A 16,951-nucleotide genomic window follows, 5' to 3' on the forward strand; every position below is an offset into this window, starting at 1 on the left:
ATAATATAAAATACTAATATAGTATGTTCTTCAACAAGACCATCATACTCTGTGAGATGGATTTCCATGTAAACAATATCAATGTGTGTTTGTGCAAGTTGCCGTACCGATAAAACCAATAATGTGACACAACGACATCTTGACAACCACAGTCACTTCACAATACTGATTTATTTTGGTTATTTGGCCATTTAATGTGAGCTATTAAAAAACTCTTAATCAGATTTTTAATCTTGGTTTTCAGTTAAAATATCTAAGCATTCTTAAAAAGATAAATTTACTTGAGAAGAAAAATAAAGCAATAAAAAAACATTAAGGTATGCATTCAGAGAATATATATTTAATTTATACACAACTGTTCAAAAGTTTGGGGTCAGTAAGCTTTTATAATGTTTATGAAAAACGTATCTTATGCTCATCAATGCTGCATTTATTTGATCAAAAAAGATTTAAAAAGAACGTAAAAAAGTAAAAGAAATAATGTGAGATATTAGTTTAAAATTTGTTTTCTATTTTAATATATTTTAAAATGCAATTTATTCCTGTTATGGCTGTGTTTTAAAAACTGAATTTTCAAGCAGCCATTACTCCAGTTCTTCAGTGTCACATGATCCTTCAGAAATCATTCAGATTTCAGAACTCAAGAAACATTTCTTATTATTATAAATGTTGAAAACAGTTGTGCTGCTTAGTATTTTGTGAAAACCATAATGCATGCTTTTTTCAGGATTTGATGAACAGAAAGTTCAGAAGAACTTTATTTGAAATAGAAATCCTTTGTAACAGTGTAAACATCTTTACTATCACTTTTGATTAATATAATGCATCCTTGCATTCATGTTTATTATACTATTGCTATAATCTTACAAATTTTCAATTGATTTATTTATTTAGTCACAAGTTATACAAGTAAATTTATCTTGTTTTAAGGATGTTTAAATATTTGCACTGGAAAATAGACCAAAACACTAATTGAGAAAATGCTTTATTGCAGTGCGAGCACTGCTGCAGTCAGATATTGCCACAAGCAAATACATTATACATAATCAGTTTGCCTCAGTGCCACTTACTGCATATTTTACAACACAAGTGAGAGACAGGCACAAGAAGAACCAACGATAGTTGCTTCTGCAGTGTAGCAGAGAGCTGCGAGTTGTGGCGTGACTCAGCGGAGGAGTGGGCGGAGTTCAGGAGCGGTGGCCATCGCTGTCAGACTGTTCTGGCTGAGCGGCTGAACAGAGACAGGGGCGACAAGAGTTCAGGACAGGTCGCCACACTGGCACAAAAGGTTAATGTACAGTTTGCACGTCCGTCTGGCCACAAGTGGGCCATAGACAGTCGCCCAGAGACCAGACAAATGCCTGCAATATTAAAACAGATGGATTATTGTAGGAGTAAGCACAGCCACCTGTCCGAGCAGCGGGATACTCACCCTCCCTCTTCCTCTGTATTGCTTAGGCGTGAGGAAATTTGATGTTTTCTCTGAGGATCTTATCAGATATCCTCTTTGTTCCTGATGGGTGATGTGAGGAATCCTTCGTACGAAGCTAAATAAATCCAGAAGCTTCCGACATGCATCTTCAAATCATCATGGACGGATGAAGCATGGATGAAATTGAATTTAGAAACTGAATACTCCTCTGCTCCTGTTGCCGAAACAAAGCATCAGGACTCAGAGTTTGTGCATCGTTGTGTCAAATCCATGCGGAGGGCACTTCACTAAGGAGTTTTTATCAGCTCAGGTGGGATTTGTCTTATTTTATGGTGCAGCATCAGCAGAAGGAGTAAAGATGCTGTGGGGTTGAGGGAGGAAAGAAATTGTGAATCAAAGAGAGCTTCACACAGCAGTCACGCTTCAGTGAGCACCCATATAAATATCTATTTCATTATGAAAATCATCAGAGAAAATTACAAACGTTTTCCCAAGGAATCACACGCAGGCTGCGGCTGGCACCTATCTCATCAGGCAAACATTATTTGGCAAATGGGAAGAGAGCTTGGAGTTGGGGCATGTCTGGGCACTCTTATTTATGGATCACTGGGCCCAGCAGAGGAGCCCCTCAGTTGCACATTTGCATTAAGATTTGCACGGCGTGATGGGAGATGAGGCAGTGGGAGGCCCAAGCTCTATTAATAATTCTCCAGCCTTTTTTACAGTTCTTACTATAAATGAACCAAAGCTGGAGGAGGGGTACCCTCCCATTTAATGGTGAGGTTCAAAGGATGTCGACCCACTAGTACTGTCCCTAAACACTTTTTCCCTATTTGGTGGGATAAAGCCACCAAATCATTCAAGAAACTAATATCGTGGGGGTTGTGGTCTTACTGGGTTCTGAATTCAAATTTTAAATTTTACTGGGTTATGAATTCAGTGATGCTGAGACTGAATGATAATGTAGTGAGAATACTAGACGTGTGTTCATTTAAAATTAAGATTTAACTCTAATTTAAAACATGGTCATGCCTTATCCACAAACAAAATCTGTTTATTATGCATTAGAGACAAAACAAAAAAAGCCTAAGAGACTGTTCAACACAGAATATGAAGGGGATGAAAAAATGCTACTTTTCAAATTTTTAATTAAAGAAACTAGGAGTGGCAGTATATTTAAATAATTACATTAATTATAAGTAATTAAAATAATTCCATATTTTTTTAAAAACTAAATGCTCTTTGTGGTTTCCTTTTTATTAACAATGAATTAACATTAAAATTAAAATTTTATTAATTCCCATGACTTCCAGGTCTAGAAATCAAATTTTTAAAATTCCTTGGTTGTTAAATAAAAATGGCCATAGTTAAGGGAACAAATTAAATTAAGAAATATTTTTTATATTATTATTTATAATGCACAATATGCATAATATATTGTTTTCTTTATTATTATTCTTTAGCCATTTTAAGCCTTAAACCATTTAAGCCATATTGCAGCCCCCTAGTGGGTCCTGGCTCCCTGGTTGAGAACCACTCGTCTAGAGTGTGTTTACATTTTTTTTAAAAAATGTGAAATTGGGTTTTGGGCCCACAACCAAAGCTTACCTGGGCTCTGTCCACCCGAGAGATCATTCCCATCTGTCCTTTTTCCATCCCTCCTATGTTTCTCTCGGGTCAGGGAGTGGTGTCGCCACGGTGCATGGACCCCCGTGGCCACATGGCATGGCCTGGACCCCCTCCACCCCCGGGGTCCTTGTCCGACTCGGGCTGGCTCTGAGCTCGCTCTGGTTTAGGGTTGGGTGTCATGGGTGGCTCAGGCTGTTGCACCGACATGGTGCGGCGAAGGTGTGTCCGCTTACACAGGAAGTCTGGTTTGGCTGACAGACCAAATGAGCCCTTTCGAAGAACCATTCTCACAGAGCTCTTCTTGGGCCGGGCTCTGTGACTGAACTGCAGGGAGGAGAGATGTACTGCATAGCCCTCACTAAGGAACTGTGACAGATCACAAGACATGAAAATATATTAGAGAAAACTAGATTCATTTTGACCATTTATGGTGGAAATTTAATGAAAGACAAGGAACAATCAAAGATATTTAACCTGGCATTGATTCTGGTACTTCTTGGAGGGCCGTCCCACTATATATATCTGGTTGGGTTTGAGGCCCAGCATGCTGTAGACGGAAATGTCCTTCATGGAGCCATAGGCACAGTTGATTTTAATGTGACACTGGCGACATGAGAAAAGGGCAAAGTGTGATAGACAGCCTGAGGATACACTATGAAAACACCTCAGTTCCTGTGTGACTACTCATGCGTGAGACAGAGGAAGCAAGCGTGAGAGAGAGATAGACCAGGAGAAGCAGAAATAAAGGAATAAAGAAAAGTGATGTTTCTTACTCTTCATTCCTACTATGTGTTATATTTTCTTGTCTCCATCATATATTTGTACAATGTACATATATTGTATGTCCAATGCCATTTAAAAGTTTGGGTTCAGATTTATGTTTTTAAAAGAAGTCTCTTATGCTCACTACAGTTGCAGAATTTGATCCTTTTCATCCTGCAATGGCAAAGCTGAATTTTCAGCTGTCAGTCTTCGGGGCCACAAGAATTATTCTAATATGCTGATTTGGTGCTAAAAAAAAATCATTATTTTTTGTGAAAACAGTGAAATACCACCCCCCCCCCACTCCAGAATCAACAGAGAGTTCAAAAGAACAGTATTTCTTTTAAATAGAAATCTTTTTAAACAAATTTCCTGACTTTCACTTTTGATCAACATAATGCATCCTTTCTGAATAAAAAGTATTTTAATTTAATGCATCCCAATTTAATCCATCCTTGCCTCAGTGCCTCAGTTTAATCCATCTTTTCTGAATAAATTGTATTTTTTAAATAAACTGACCCCAAACTTTTTAACAGTTGTGTATATTTCTATATATTGTATAAAACACTTTATCTTACCAAGTACAGAAATCTTATTAGCTAGTTTATCTCAATTAACTGAACATAAAACTGAATTTTAAATAATTTTGCTGGTTGTAATGGATGTTTCCATTTTTGCCATATTTGCAAACATTTAAGGTGTATCTTCATTTTTATTTATTTTTTTCTCTTAAAGGGTCATATGATGCGATCATATTTAGTATGTATGTTTTGTTATTAGTTTAAGTATTTGCTATTGAATGTTCAAAGTTTGTTTCAAATTTATGTTCTATTTTCTGAGGGAAACAGTTTTAAATAGCAATCGATATAAAGAAGGTTTATTGAATTTCACTTTCCTTTGTTAATCATTTGTAAAATTCTTTTAACTAACAAAAGACAGTTCCTCAATGATTTCTTTTAACTAACAAAAGACAGTTCCTCAGTTCCTCAATCATCCTCCAGCAAGTGACATCATTTTTGGTGGGAATCCAACAGCAATAACACCAGCAATATTAACTATTGATCTGAAGAAATTTGTGATGTTTTGTGGTATTCATTTATCTTACTCTATCTCGATTGTTTGTTTTTTTTAAATTACAAAATCTATACAATGTCATAACATTTGAAAGATGGTTTATCAAACACTTACAAAATAACACCCTCATGAAAGCTAAATCTCATTGAGCATTGGTTAAAGGGATACTCCACCCCAAAATGAAAATTAAGTCATTAATCACTTACCCCCATGTCGTTCCAAACCTGTAAAAGCTCCGTTCATCTTCGCAACACAATTTAAGATATTTTGGATGAAAACCTGGAGGCCTGTGACTGTCCCATAGACTGCCAAGTAAATAACAGTGTCAAGGTCCATAAAAGGTATGAAAGTCATTGTCAGAATACTCCATCTGCCATCAGATCTGGCACAAGGATGTGCTGTTTCTACGTGTATTTACAGTAGCATTGATTTAAAAGAAAACAGGGCATCCTTGTGGCGCAGATGATACAGAAGAGCATACGTAGCATATGGTGATATGGAGAGACACAGAGGAGACTGCTGACAAAGAAATTGTTGAATAAAGTCATTATTTTTGTTTTCCTTGCTTACAAAAAGTGTTCCCGTCGCTTCATATAACCCAGATTGCATATCTAAGGGCAGATGGAGTATTCTGACGATGACTTTCATACCTTTTATGGACCCTGACACTGTTATTTACTTACCAGTCTATGGGACAGTCACAGGCCTCCAGGTTTTCATCCAAAATATCTTAAATTGTGTTCCGAAGACAAACGGAGCTTTCACGGGTTTGGAACAACATGGAGGTAAGTGATTAATGACAAATTTTCATTTTGGGGTGGAGTATCCCTTTAAATACAGCTATTGACTTCCATCCTGTTCAACTTCAAATGTACATATGAAGTTATGACTCATAAATTGCCTGAACTTGACCAGAGCATATTTCTGAAAGTCTAGTGTATCCTCTTACAGAAATACTTAAAATTACAACACATGAATATTCCTACATTACAGTTACAGAGTTCAAAAGGTACTGCAGAACAGGAATGACCCATATACTAAATTTGTGGACACAGCAGCAGAAGACTTACCTCTTGCACCAAGTTCCTGAGGAAGATAGTTTTCTGGCGAAGAGGGTCATGCACCAACCCCTCCGAGAAAAAGATCATCCCCTGGGGGAAGTTGTGTTGAGACAGCCAGGACACAACCCTCTGCTTCTGCATGTCTGGACGGCCAGTGATGTAAATGATCAGGTAGCCCAGGTCCTGCCAGTGTCTGCATGCAAAATACTAACATTTACCCTCTGAACAAACCCATATTGCTTGGCAAAAAACAATTGGGGACTGATTCCCAGATAGTCATGGCGCCTAGTCCTTCAACTACAGATTGCATTTTACAAAGCAGTAAATTTGCCCAAGGACAGTCTGGGAAACAACCCAGGATTGTCCATTTGTAAATCCCAAACCCCATCTGATATCTGATATCAGCATTTCGCTATATCTCTATTAAATGAAATCCAATTGTGCCTCACCGTCAGGCCAGTTCTTTTCAATCTTGCTATGTCATGAAATGAAAGCATCGATCCTCTCTCACACACATTTACACACAAAGCCTCCCTGTGAAATTGTTACCTGACAACATCCACAGCTCCGGGCCGTACTTTAGGGTCGCTGCCCATAATAGAGACGCTAGCGGCAAATGAACCGTCAATGCTAAAGACGACACACTCCATCCCCCGAGGTAAGACTGTCAGGAAGGCCTCCGCGCTTGTCTGGTCACCCCTGCAAGGAAAGAGTGACATGAGGTGCGAGGAGAACACAGATCCAGCTCTTGATCAAGCTCGAGAAGTGGCATGAGGCCCGAGATCAATTTAACAGTGAGGAGTCCTTCTCCTTCAGCCCTCAGGGTGAGAGTTTTATGAGTGCCAAATTGAATGCTCTTTAGTATCCTCACAAATTATCCCTGCTGAGACAACCTTGAGAGCACAGCCATTTTGGATACATTACAAGTAATCTTCAGGGTCCCACTGACTTACTTGACAACCATTTTGATGGGGTAGACCCCCACGGCCAGTTTTTTGCTTTTGGGGATGGTGTAGGTCACTCTGCCACTGCTGTTGGTCACCTCAGTGTCTAAGTGCTCCCAGCGACCTGACTGTGGCTGGGTCATCACGTACACATCCACCTAAGAGACAAAACAACACAGAAACAGAGGGAGCGAGTGAGATGGAAGCAGATTATTGAGATATACTAGGGTTGTCACGACACCAAAATGTCAGTAGTCAATACCAGTGCCTGTGACACTGCTCTAAATCAATTTCAAAACCAAAGCAAGCACTATTTTGCTGTTCAATACTTTATTTGAAGCATTAAATAAATTAAATGAATATACAATTTGACAAAAGTGACAGTACAGACAGTTATAATGCCACTAAAGATTTCAATTTTTTAAATTTGATTTACTTTCATCAAAGAAATGGTTTTCAACATTGATAATAATTAAGAAATTTGTGAATAAATTCAGCTTTGCCATCACAGGAATAAATTACATTTTAAAATGTATTAAAATAATATAAATAAACAGTTACTTTACATTGAAATAATATTTCAAAATATTGCTTGTTTTATTGTATTTACGATCAATTAAATGCAGCCTTGGTTCATTTGCAGCTGAAGGACCAGTATTTTTTACATCTCTGAGTAGTTCCATTGTGAAAAAAACAACCCCTTAACAATTCCACTGACATTTTAGTTAAACAGCATGTTTAAATGCATATTCAGTGATAATGGACCACTGCTCTCTCACCTTTTCCCCAGTCAAGGTCACCATATCCAGCGGACCGTACATGAAACGACCAACCAGGGTCTGATGCCCGTCCTCGGTTGCGATGACATCATTGACTCTGTGGTTGGCGGTGACATTCTGCAGACAGAAAAAAGGAGATGTCTGTGTTTTTCTATCGTTTTCCTGCCACAACAGAGTCTGATGTGAAAAATAAGGCAGAGGATGAGTGTAAATGAAACTGATAATACTGCCATGCACCATTTAAGACAGATGGAAAAAGGGAAAGGGGCAAGTATGCAGTACAAAATCCTTCCAAAAGAGGGTGTCACACTCTAATCCTTCCCTTTCCAATAAATTTCATTTCAGTGACAAAGCTGTTCTACACAGAGCTCAGTGAAGATAAATCCTATAGCCCCTGCTGAGGAAGCTGTGCTTAAATGGGAAATTAAAGCCAGCAAAACACTGAGCTATGCAAATCCTGAAAATAACTGGCCACAGTCACCTTCATGCCAGCAGAGGAAGTAGACAAACAGAGAGGAAGATAAATGCAAGAAGCCTGTACTTTGCTGCTTTATAGAGCAAAGGCAAAGCTATGAAACAGCGTCTGAATTGACAAAAGCGTCTTCACATAAGCCAGACTCAAAACATCCCTCTCACATACCAGCTACTATAGTGACGAAATGCAACAGGATACTGAGGCTTAAATTAAACTGGGGTTTAAAAAAAACTGCAAATAGTACTAGAGCTACACATTTTCTGAACAAAGTTTGAATGGTGCTTGCCCAAGGCTTTATATGCCACAGCTAAGGATTTCTGAGTGGTTGTTGTAAGCATGTTGCCATGCGGTTGCTAGGGTGTTTGAAGTGGTTGCTAGATGGTTATTTATAGGGCTGCATGATTTGCTGAGCTTGTTTGTGAGGCTGCATAATTTGGCCATAATGTTGTGATTATATATTATTATGACTAAAAAATATTAGCATTGTTATTATGATTATTACTATTACTAAATAAAAATATGATATATTACCATTGTGATATTTCACAGTAGCAGAAAAAAATCATAATAATGAAATTTTACAGTATAACTACAAATTTTAAAGACTGCCTTAATTTTTATATTTCAAACATTAAACCATAAGGTGTTTATTATTTCTGACCATTGAGCTTTTTAATTTTAGCCAGTTTCATTACAAGTTTAGGAAGACATGTTGCATTCCTAAATGCACATTATTAGCGACCTAAACTGAGAGCAGATGCAGAGATGAGTTTGTGTGAAGCTGCATTTCACTGTAAACAAGCCACTCTTAAGACACAGAAAACACCAGATCATGAGCCGCACACAGTACATATATTTATTTAAATCACAGCTTTTACGATTTGATAATCACACTAAGACATATCATGATTTTGGTTTTATTTTGATGATTGTGCTTGTTGGTTAGTTACTACAAATCAAAAGAGCTCATCCTTAAGTTTCTATGTTATGTAGATATGGCTCTTATCACTTCTACAATGCAAGTCTGTGGGATTTTGTGTTTTCCGGCAAAAAACCCAGTCTGGAAAAAAAAAACTCTAAGCATGAGAAATAGTCATAATGTTTGAATTCGCAAGCCCCACTAAAAAAATCTCTTAAGCTTAAGTTTGCATGTCATGTAATTGTTAAAACTCAACAGAACAGTCGCTGACACTCACATTGCCAGAAATCCCCAACTGTCATTGGAATTGAATAACTTCAGGTAAATTGTGGCATGCTAGTGTTTACATCACTTTAAAATAACTTCTTGGCATGATCACTTTTGGATGTGAAGCTAAGTACTGTGACTGTGAATATTAAGCTATCATGCTGGTATGGCTTGAGCCCACAAAGAGCTGTACAGCCCCGTAAATCATTAGCCCACACAAGCTAATGGGAATGATTGTGCAGATTTGTCATTTAATGAAGCAGCTAAACATTTCTCAGCTTGCAGCGATTTACATATTGATTAAATCAGTCAATAATTCATCTTGGCATGGGCCCATACATGATTGCCATATGATAAGCTTCCAAACCAGCACACATAACGATGAGATGTGCACAAACAGCCAACAAGCAACACACCACCATATGTGCTGGTAACACACCTAAGTGAATTTTCAGACACAAGACTAATCCGACAAAGGAGCATGTTGCTGTGTAGAAAAAGCATGTATGTTTGTGGAATGGATCCTGATTGGTGCCGACTTTATGCCTTGCAGCTCGCACACTGAGCCAGAATGATGCCGCATATAAAATACAGATGCATTCAGAGTCTCAACAGAATCAGGAGAGTCTTTCAAAAACAACATGACTGCATAGAAACGCCTTTGACTTGAAAGGCTAGCAAGAGCTCTGATCAAATGCTATTGAGGCCATGAGTGCATTCAGAAGGGCTCAGCAGGCGGCAGAAATTACCACAATTTCAGATCAAGGTCCTGAGTGATCAAAAATACATTCCCCGAGAAAAGAAAATGTGGCGGTGATAACACAGAAGTGTTTCACTCAGCTATACTTAACCTCAGTGAAGGACTGCGAAGAATTGGTCTTTGGTCTTTGAACGTCGCTTTATTGTGCCATCCCAAAGAGGCACAAAATCACTTTCACAGACTTTTAGACTAAATGTTCCCTCCTGGTGGAATGACCGGTCCAACTCAATCCAAGCAGTTGAGTCCTTAGCCATCTTCAAGAATCGGTTAGAAACAGATCTCTTCCATCTTTACTTGACCCTCTAACGCTACCACTCTCTAGCTTGCTCTATTCTTTCTTTTCTTTTGTTCTTTCAATGTAATGTAATGTAAATGTTATTGCGGGTTCTTTTGAAAGCGAGTGCTAAAATACTGTGTAAACCAGTACAGGCAGTAGTTTTCAGCAGCACTGTTAGATAAGTGTGTTGATGTGCCTCCGAGATGTAAATCAAGGTCGGCCGTGATGCTTATTTTCCTAAGGTGCAGATTTCTGCCCACACATGCTGAGCTATTGTGTGCCGTATTTGAAAAACTCAAAGCCCTGGCAGAGGGAGGATATTTTTAGTTCTCGTACAATGTCAGGACTCTGCTGCAGTCCACATTTTTACTTGAGTGATTTGTGTGTGTGTGTGTATCTACGTCTGTCTGAATCTGTAGACCAGACTCAGAAATTAGTCAGGGCTCATGGGGGGGAAATGCCATTCAAAAGGGACAAAAATGCCCAGGACATTTAAATATAGTGGCCAAAAAAATGTCTCCAATCGAAACAGCTATTACATCAAAATCTACAGTGACAGCAGACAATAAACTTTACAATCTGACATAGAGACCAGGCAGTTTTTTAAATCACTATTATTATTAGGGATTTAAATTAAGCACTGATATTTAAATTCTTGATTATCCAGTGAAATCTCAATGACACCTCTGGTGACATATGCCAGACTTCTCTAATTATTTAGTTTGTTTAACCCCACCCCTTTCTTACAATCAAGCTCGCATTCAGACATGCCTCCATCCAATTAACGGCCGATGGACGGAACAAAGTCCCTGGCCTACATTTTTTTCTTTCTTCTGATAATCTGTTTTATTTGGATTTATGTCACAATATGGAAGAACATATCTGCTGCTACTTCTGTTATATTGCAACTTTAAGTATCCAACATTGACTGATTGGATAAATAAAAAAACTCAGTCAATAACCAATATGGTACCAATATATCATGCGGTGATGTTTTTATGTAGTTAGAAAAATAATATACCCACATATTAACCACTGAAAATCAATTTCAAGAGGCAAACATTGTCTGACACTGCTGCAGATGATACCTCTATCACACTGACATCTACCTGATGGATAACATTACTCAGCAGGTTTCATGCACAGAGGTCTACAATTAATCACAACAGACACTTATAATGAAGAGTAGGTTGAACTTGCATCACGTCACTGCATACCTGGGTGAGAACACAAAGCTTAATGGTGTTTGGAGGTTTTCCAATGTATGTGACAAAGTGTGTTTTTGTCAGCTTGGCCATGTTTGTCCTTACCCTAAGCTTGACGTGTGTGCGTCTGCGTAGCCACTTCTCCCTCGAACTTGAAGGTGAGAAGGGGGCGGAGTCAGAGTTTTCCATCTCTTGGGCTTTCACATAGTCACAGTGCATCACCTGTCAATCAATCACAAAGATATTTTTGTTATGCAAGGCTATGCAACCTCTAAGGGAGGTTAAAGGTTAAATGTGGAATTTTTGTGGAATTAGAAGCAGCACACAGAATTACAATTGTTTCTCAACAGATAACAGGTTTCCTGCCTGCCCTTGGTTAAAAAAAACAGGTTATCCCACGTTCTAGTAGTTTTTGCACATTATCCTTGGATAGAAATGATACAAAATGGACAGTAAAGTATGGGTTGTATGTGGTGTTATACCGAATAACATAAGTGATCACTTTTCTCATTCAAATTGATGTTACATTCATAGCCAATCATAACATATTCAATTGTTTAATAAACAGCCATGTGGATGAAGTGGCTGGACCAATGAGATTTCAGTGTGGGTGGGGCTGCCCAGTGTAATGAGGAGGAAATAGAAATCACATCATGTTTAAGAGAAGGTGTGTCAGTCTCACATCAGTGCTGTTATTTAACTGAAACAGCAAATTCGCTTTGAATTGAAATAAATTATAAATATTAGATGAAAACGTGAACTTAAAAAAACTTCAGCAATGAGAAATGTTGCCTTAGCAATTTACTGAAATCAAATAAGTTTAAGCTGAAGTACTAAAATTACTCAAACTAAAATAAAATAAATCTCTAATGAAAATAATAAAAGCACAGAACAAAATGACTAAAATGAAAACTGAAACATAAAAATAAAAGGTCATTAAAAATAAAAACTATACACTGTCACGTCATTTGATGTAACCATAAAAAAACAGAGAAATCCACAGTTTTTCCATACTGAACAACCCATATTTAAATCTCTGAATGATTGTACACACTTTGGCAAGACTCAATCTTTTCACATGACATTTTGAAATGTATAAGTGGCGTGTAATGACTTGATCATGTCATAATGGTGTCTACAATAACAGCTTTCCATTTAACAGGTTCTGAGGAACACAAAATACACAAAAGGAGAACACAACCAAATTAGACCAAGTACATAAAACATGAAACCAAAAGCACAACATTTGCACACAGATAACACCACTATCTGGCATGTGACACCTCAATCAAACACTGCAGCTGGAAATGTTGTCAGCTCTATTTCCCTCTTTCGCGCAGACAAAGACAATTCTAAAGGAACTGCATTCAGAAAGATAGATTGGTCTATGATTTGCCCAAACTGACTACTTCCTCTCCACCTGTGCCGAGGCCGCTTCTTAAGAGTGAATTTAATAAGAGGTGCCATTTGCATTTGACACTCTAAAAGTGAAGCCCGTGTACATCTGCACTGAGAACTACATTAGTGATTTGATCTTCAAAAGTCTCTGAATGTGAAGGATGTGCCACATTTATTTGTCCCTCAGCCAGAGGTACGGCTGATATGAATAAAAAAGGCATATTAGAATGAGATGCAGTCCTTTGGGTGCATCGAAATTTCCAGCACAGAAGACAGAGAGGAAGGAAGGGGACGAATTAGGAACATATTAAGAAGAGCGGACAGAGAGAAAGGGACTCTTTTGATAGAGGACAGATAGAGGTTGCTATCTTAGAGGTAGAGGTTGCAGTCTTGTCACGTAGGACTAATTTGATTTCTCTGACATGAGGAGAGCAATAGTCAGGGAGTCCGAAAGTTATTTACATTTCTTTGACCTTACAGATGCACAATAAAAAAAAAAAAAAAAAAAATACATAAAAAAAAATTAAAAATAGAATTGCTGATGATTTGAGGTGTCACTGTCTCATAGCAAAAAATGAGAAAATGATTTTGACCTTTGCTACATGTTTAATAAATGGCTCTGAAAGTACCTGTCGCAGAAGGAAGGCGACCACATCAGTGGATTCCCAGTAAGAAGCGTGGAACAGATGAGGAAGAGCCACTGTGGGGAATGATGTCAGAACGTCTGGACAGTACAGAGCGTAATCCAACCGCTTAGACCCCCACCAGCTACTAGAAACTACCACACACAGACACACACAAACACAGTTTGGTTAATACACACAACTGTTCACATTTGTTTGAAATCAGTATGATTTCTTTAATGATTAAAGCACTATAAAAGCAGGTACCTGGCAACCACATAACTTTCAGTTACTATTGGGAGGACAGTGTCACCTAATTAACATTCATAAACCAGAATGACAGAGTTTATAATGTGTTTCCCCACTTTTAAGACCATTTTTATGCCCTTGTATAAAAGAGAAAAACATATAATAGAGAATAAAGCTAAACATTTTAGCACACTTGCCTCTACTGTACTGTTACATATATATATCTCAACAGAGACAGACAGATCTTGTAAGAATAAAGCAGTGTTAATAAAACTGCCATGTTTTGGACTAATAACTGCCATTATGTCCTTTCTCTGCAGCTGAGATATGATCTACTTGAACAGAGATAGACTGCAGCAGACCTTTTGGCAGCATAGAGAGCCCTTAACGCTGCATTGCTTGGCTAGAGAGCAAAAACCATCTCTAATTATGAGGTTAGTGCAGTATGGAGTGAAGAGCAGGTCTGACAAAAGACCAAAGAGCTTTAGATAAACTTAGTAAGAGAGTTTAATTTTGTGCCCGGAGCTCGCCCACCCGCTGCCCACTCACTGTTGGTAATGGTGCTGTTCAGCCTGCTCTCCCAGCAGCCCGAAAACTGGCTGTCCATGCTGGTCAAACTGGACCTGCGGGCCTCAACGCCCACCCGCCCACCTGCACTGTGCTCCGTCTGGGGAGAGGAGGAGTGCGGAGCGCCCACCGGAACCGTGCTACCGGGGAGGAACACATCAGAGTAGCTGTGGATTTCATCAACTGGGAGAAAAAGAAAGAAAGAAACAAAAAAAAAAAAAAACATTATAATGGTGACAGTTGGATATGTACATTAGGGTTGGATCAATATCAGAATTTTGGCTTCAGTACAATATCTGCCTGCCTGTGGTAAAAATAAAGAATCAAAATTAGATGAGTCTTTACGTTAATGTCTCAACAACTTATAAAAATTAATATAAAAATGTATACAATTCATATAAAAATTGTATATATATACAAGTTCAAGTGATAACTGATATGCCAAAATCTGTCACATTTTAGGGATTTTCTTTGATTTAATGGAACAACCGTGAATATAAATGCATATGCAATATGTGTGTTTGTGTGTGAGAAAAACAGAAAGAAAGAGAACTGGTACAATTATAGACAGCACCACACCATGACCCCAGAATTGCCTGTTTAAATTGAATTTATAAAACCCTCAGCCACTGCACAACCAAAACAACAAAAGCCTCCCTTTCACTCTCAATATAACTCAACACAACGTCAAACTATGTTTGTGCAATGGCCCTAAATGCTTCCTGACAGGGATCAAGTGCTCTCCTTTCCTCCCTCTTTGAGAACACAGAATGACATGCAGGCAGAAATTCTTTAAGTGTCCACCTTTGCTAATCTGTCCCTTTATATGCCTGCTGCCTCGTGCACACATGGCCTGTTATTTCTGACAGGGGTAAATTGAATCTGTTTTCATTAGTCCAGCAGCCTGTGCAGAAAACATCCCATTAGGTTGGCCCACATTATAGGCACAACCACATGCACGTGTAAGCGGGAATATGTGTGTGTGACATTGGCAGCTGTGTGCCACTGACCACTACAGGTGGTGAAGAGCACCTCTCCTCTGTCATTCCAGCAAATGGCTTCTCTCATTTGCCTTTGCCATGGGCTGACAAATGGCCAGGGCTTCAATTATGATGACAGTCACTGAAATGTGGGGGACAGGGATGGTTGGATGTCTGTAACAGACAGGAGTGTAGGATAATTCCAAAAAGTGAAGGGAGGACACATTATAAATCATATCAGCCTCTTTTCACAAGCATGACACAGGTTTAAATGCCTAGTTGCTACGGATACACTCATATAGAAATCATTTAAAAATAAAGTTAACATAAATGTCCATCACTCTAGTACTTTTGCAGCAATATGCTTCTTAAAACTCTGTAGTGAGAATTTATATATAAAAAAAAAAAAAAAATTCTACAAATAAAAATATTTAAAAAAGCATCATGCTCAAATGTTAATATTAATTCTCATTATATTATATAATGCAATATTTATTATTTTAACTGACGGTCGACTTAACTAACTTGCTGAAGTTAGCGTGTGTGTGTGTGTGTGTGTGTGTGTGTGTGTGTGTGTGTGTGTGTATGTATGTATATATATATATTAGAAATCATTCAATAATCACAATTCAAAAATAAATATCAAATAGAACTAAAATCTGAATAAATATATACGTTATAAGTTAATAATAACAATAACAACATTTATAACATATAAATAAAAATGCAAAGAATATTTGAATATGTGAAACAATTCTCATCATTATATAATCCTAATTATGCCCTGTTTGCCAATCATGAACTGACACATCTTACCCCACTCGCCCAAATAGGGTTATGGTTATAATGATTGGTATGCCTCTGGTAATAGTGATCTGGAAAAGGGGAAATGGAGTGCTGGGAGACGGGCAGGGTGGAGGGCTAGTGGACAGAGATCATGATACTGAAGCTAGGTGTGAATTCTAAGTAGGGGCAGTCCTATCAGTGCTGGTCATCAGAACAAGCCTCTGTGATTTTATTGCTTTCCAGTCATGCTGACATCTCTGAGATCTTAGCTAAGGCATGTTCAGAATCTGCTGACGTCTGCTCCAACAGTAGCCACAATCTGTAAAAAGCTCCAAAGAGCCAAACTCTCCTATGTGGGTACAGTTTTGCAGAGTCTCTCAGCTTGACCTTTTCCCAGGAGTTTTTGCCAGACGCTGGACGCATGGCTATGCTGCTTAATTTCTCATGTCACTAAAGGCTTCGGAGCCAGCCGCAGAATACAAATTCACAGGAGCTCTCTCTTCAGAAAGCGTGGACTGGAATCAGACAGCACCATTACACCAAACCCGGATTAACACAGGAAATAAGACTGCTCTTTATGCAGACATGAGGAACAGGCAGAGAGACTGATCACACTTTCGATACAGAGTTCATTAGCATTACCAAAGCCATCTATTTATGTGAGCGATGGGCTTTCTACAAAAATCCCACTCATTCTTACCAAGACGAAACATGCATATAAATGGTAGCAAACATATTCTGTTGTGATCACGACACTGATGAAA

At 38.3% G+C, this 16,951-nt stretch overlaps 1 protein-coding gene across 2 annotated transcripts in view; it reads right to left on the reverse strand.

Annotated features, from left to right (window-relative positions):
- Positions 1 to 722: 722 nt before the first annotated feature.
- LOC109066929 (membrane-associated phosphatidylinositol transfer protein 3-like) overlaps positions 723 to 16,951 on the reverse strand; it is an 82,757-nt gene continuing 66,528 nt past the window's right edge. Inside the window, exons 11-21 of one of the 2 annotated variants that reach the window (XM_042771248.1) lie at positions 14,404 to 14,604; positions 13,612 to 13,760; positions 11,690 to 11,806; positions 7,682 to 7,798; positions 6,912 to 7,060; positions 6,508 to 6,657; positions 5,968 to 6,151; positions 3,536 to 3,664; positions 3,041 to 3,427; positions 1,433 to 1,793; positions 723 to 1,361 (exon numbers count right to left, since the gene is read on the reverse strand). In XM_042771248.1, coding sequence (XP_042627182.1) covers positions 3,110 to 3,427; positions 3,536 to 3,664; positions 5,968 to 6,151; positions 6,508 to 6,657; positions 6,912 to 7,060; positions 7,682 to 7,798; positions 11,690 to 11,806; positions 13,612 to 13,760; positions 14,404 to 14,604 — 1,514 coding nt within the window. In that variant the 3' untranslated portion in view covers positions 723 to 1,361; positions 1,433 to 1,793; positions 3,041 to 3,109. Of the gene's footprint in view, positions 1,794 to 3,040; positions 3,428 to 3,535; positions 3,665 to 5,967; positions 6,152 to 6,507; positions 6,658 to 6,911; positions 7,061 to 7,681; positions 7,799 to 11,689; positions 11,807 to 13,611; positions 13,761 to 14,403; positions 14,605 to 16,951 lie in introns of both variants that reach the window. The other variant, XM_042771246.1, reaches the window with a different exon arrangement.

This window comes from Cyprinus carpio, chromosome A15 (assembly GCF_018340385.1).
Source record: "Cyprinus carpio isolate SPL01 chromosome A15, ASM1834038v1, whole genome shotgun sequence".
Classification (NCBI taxonomy): Eukaryota; Metazoa; Chordata; class Actinopteri; order Cypriniformes; family Cyprinidae; genus Cyprinus; species Cyprinus carpio.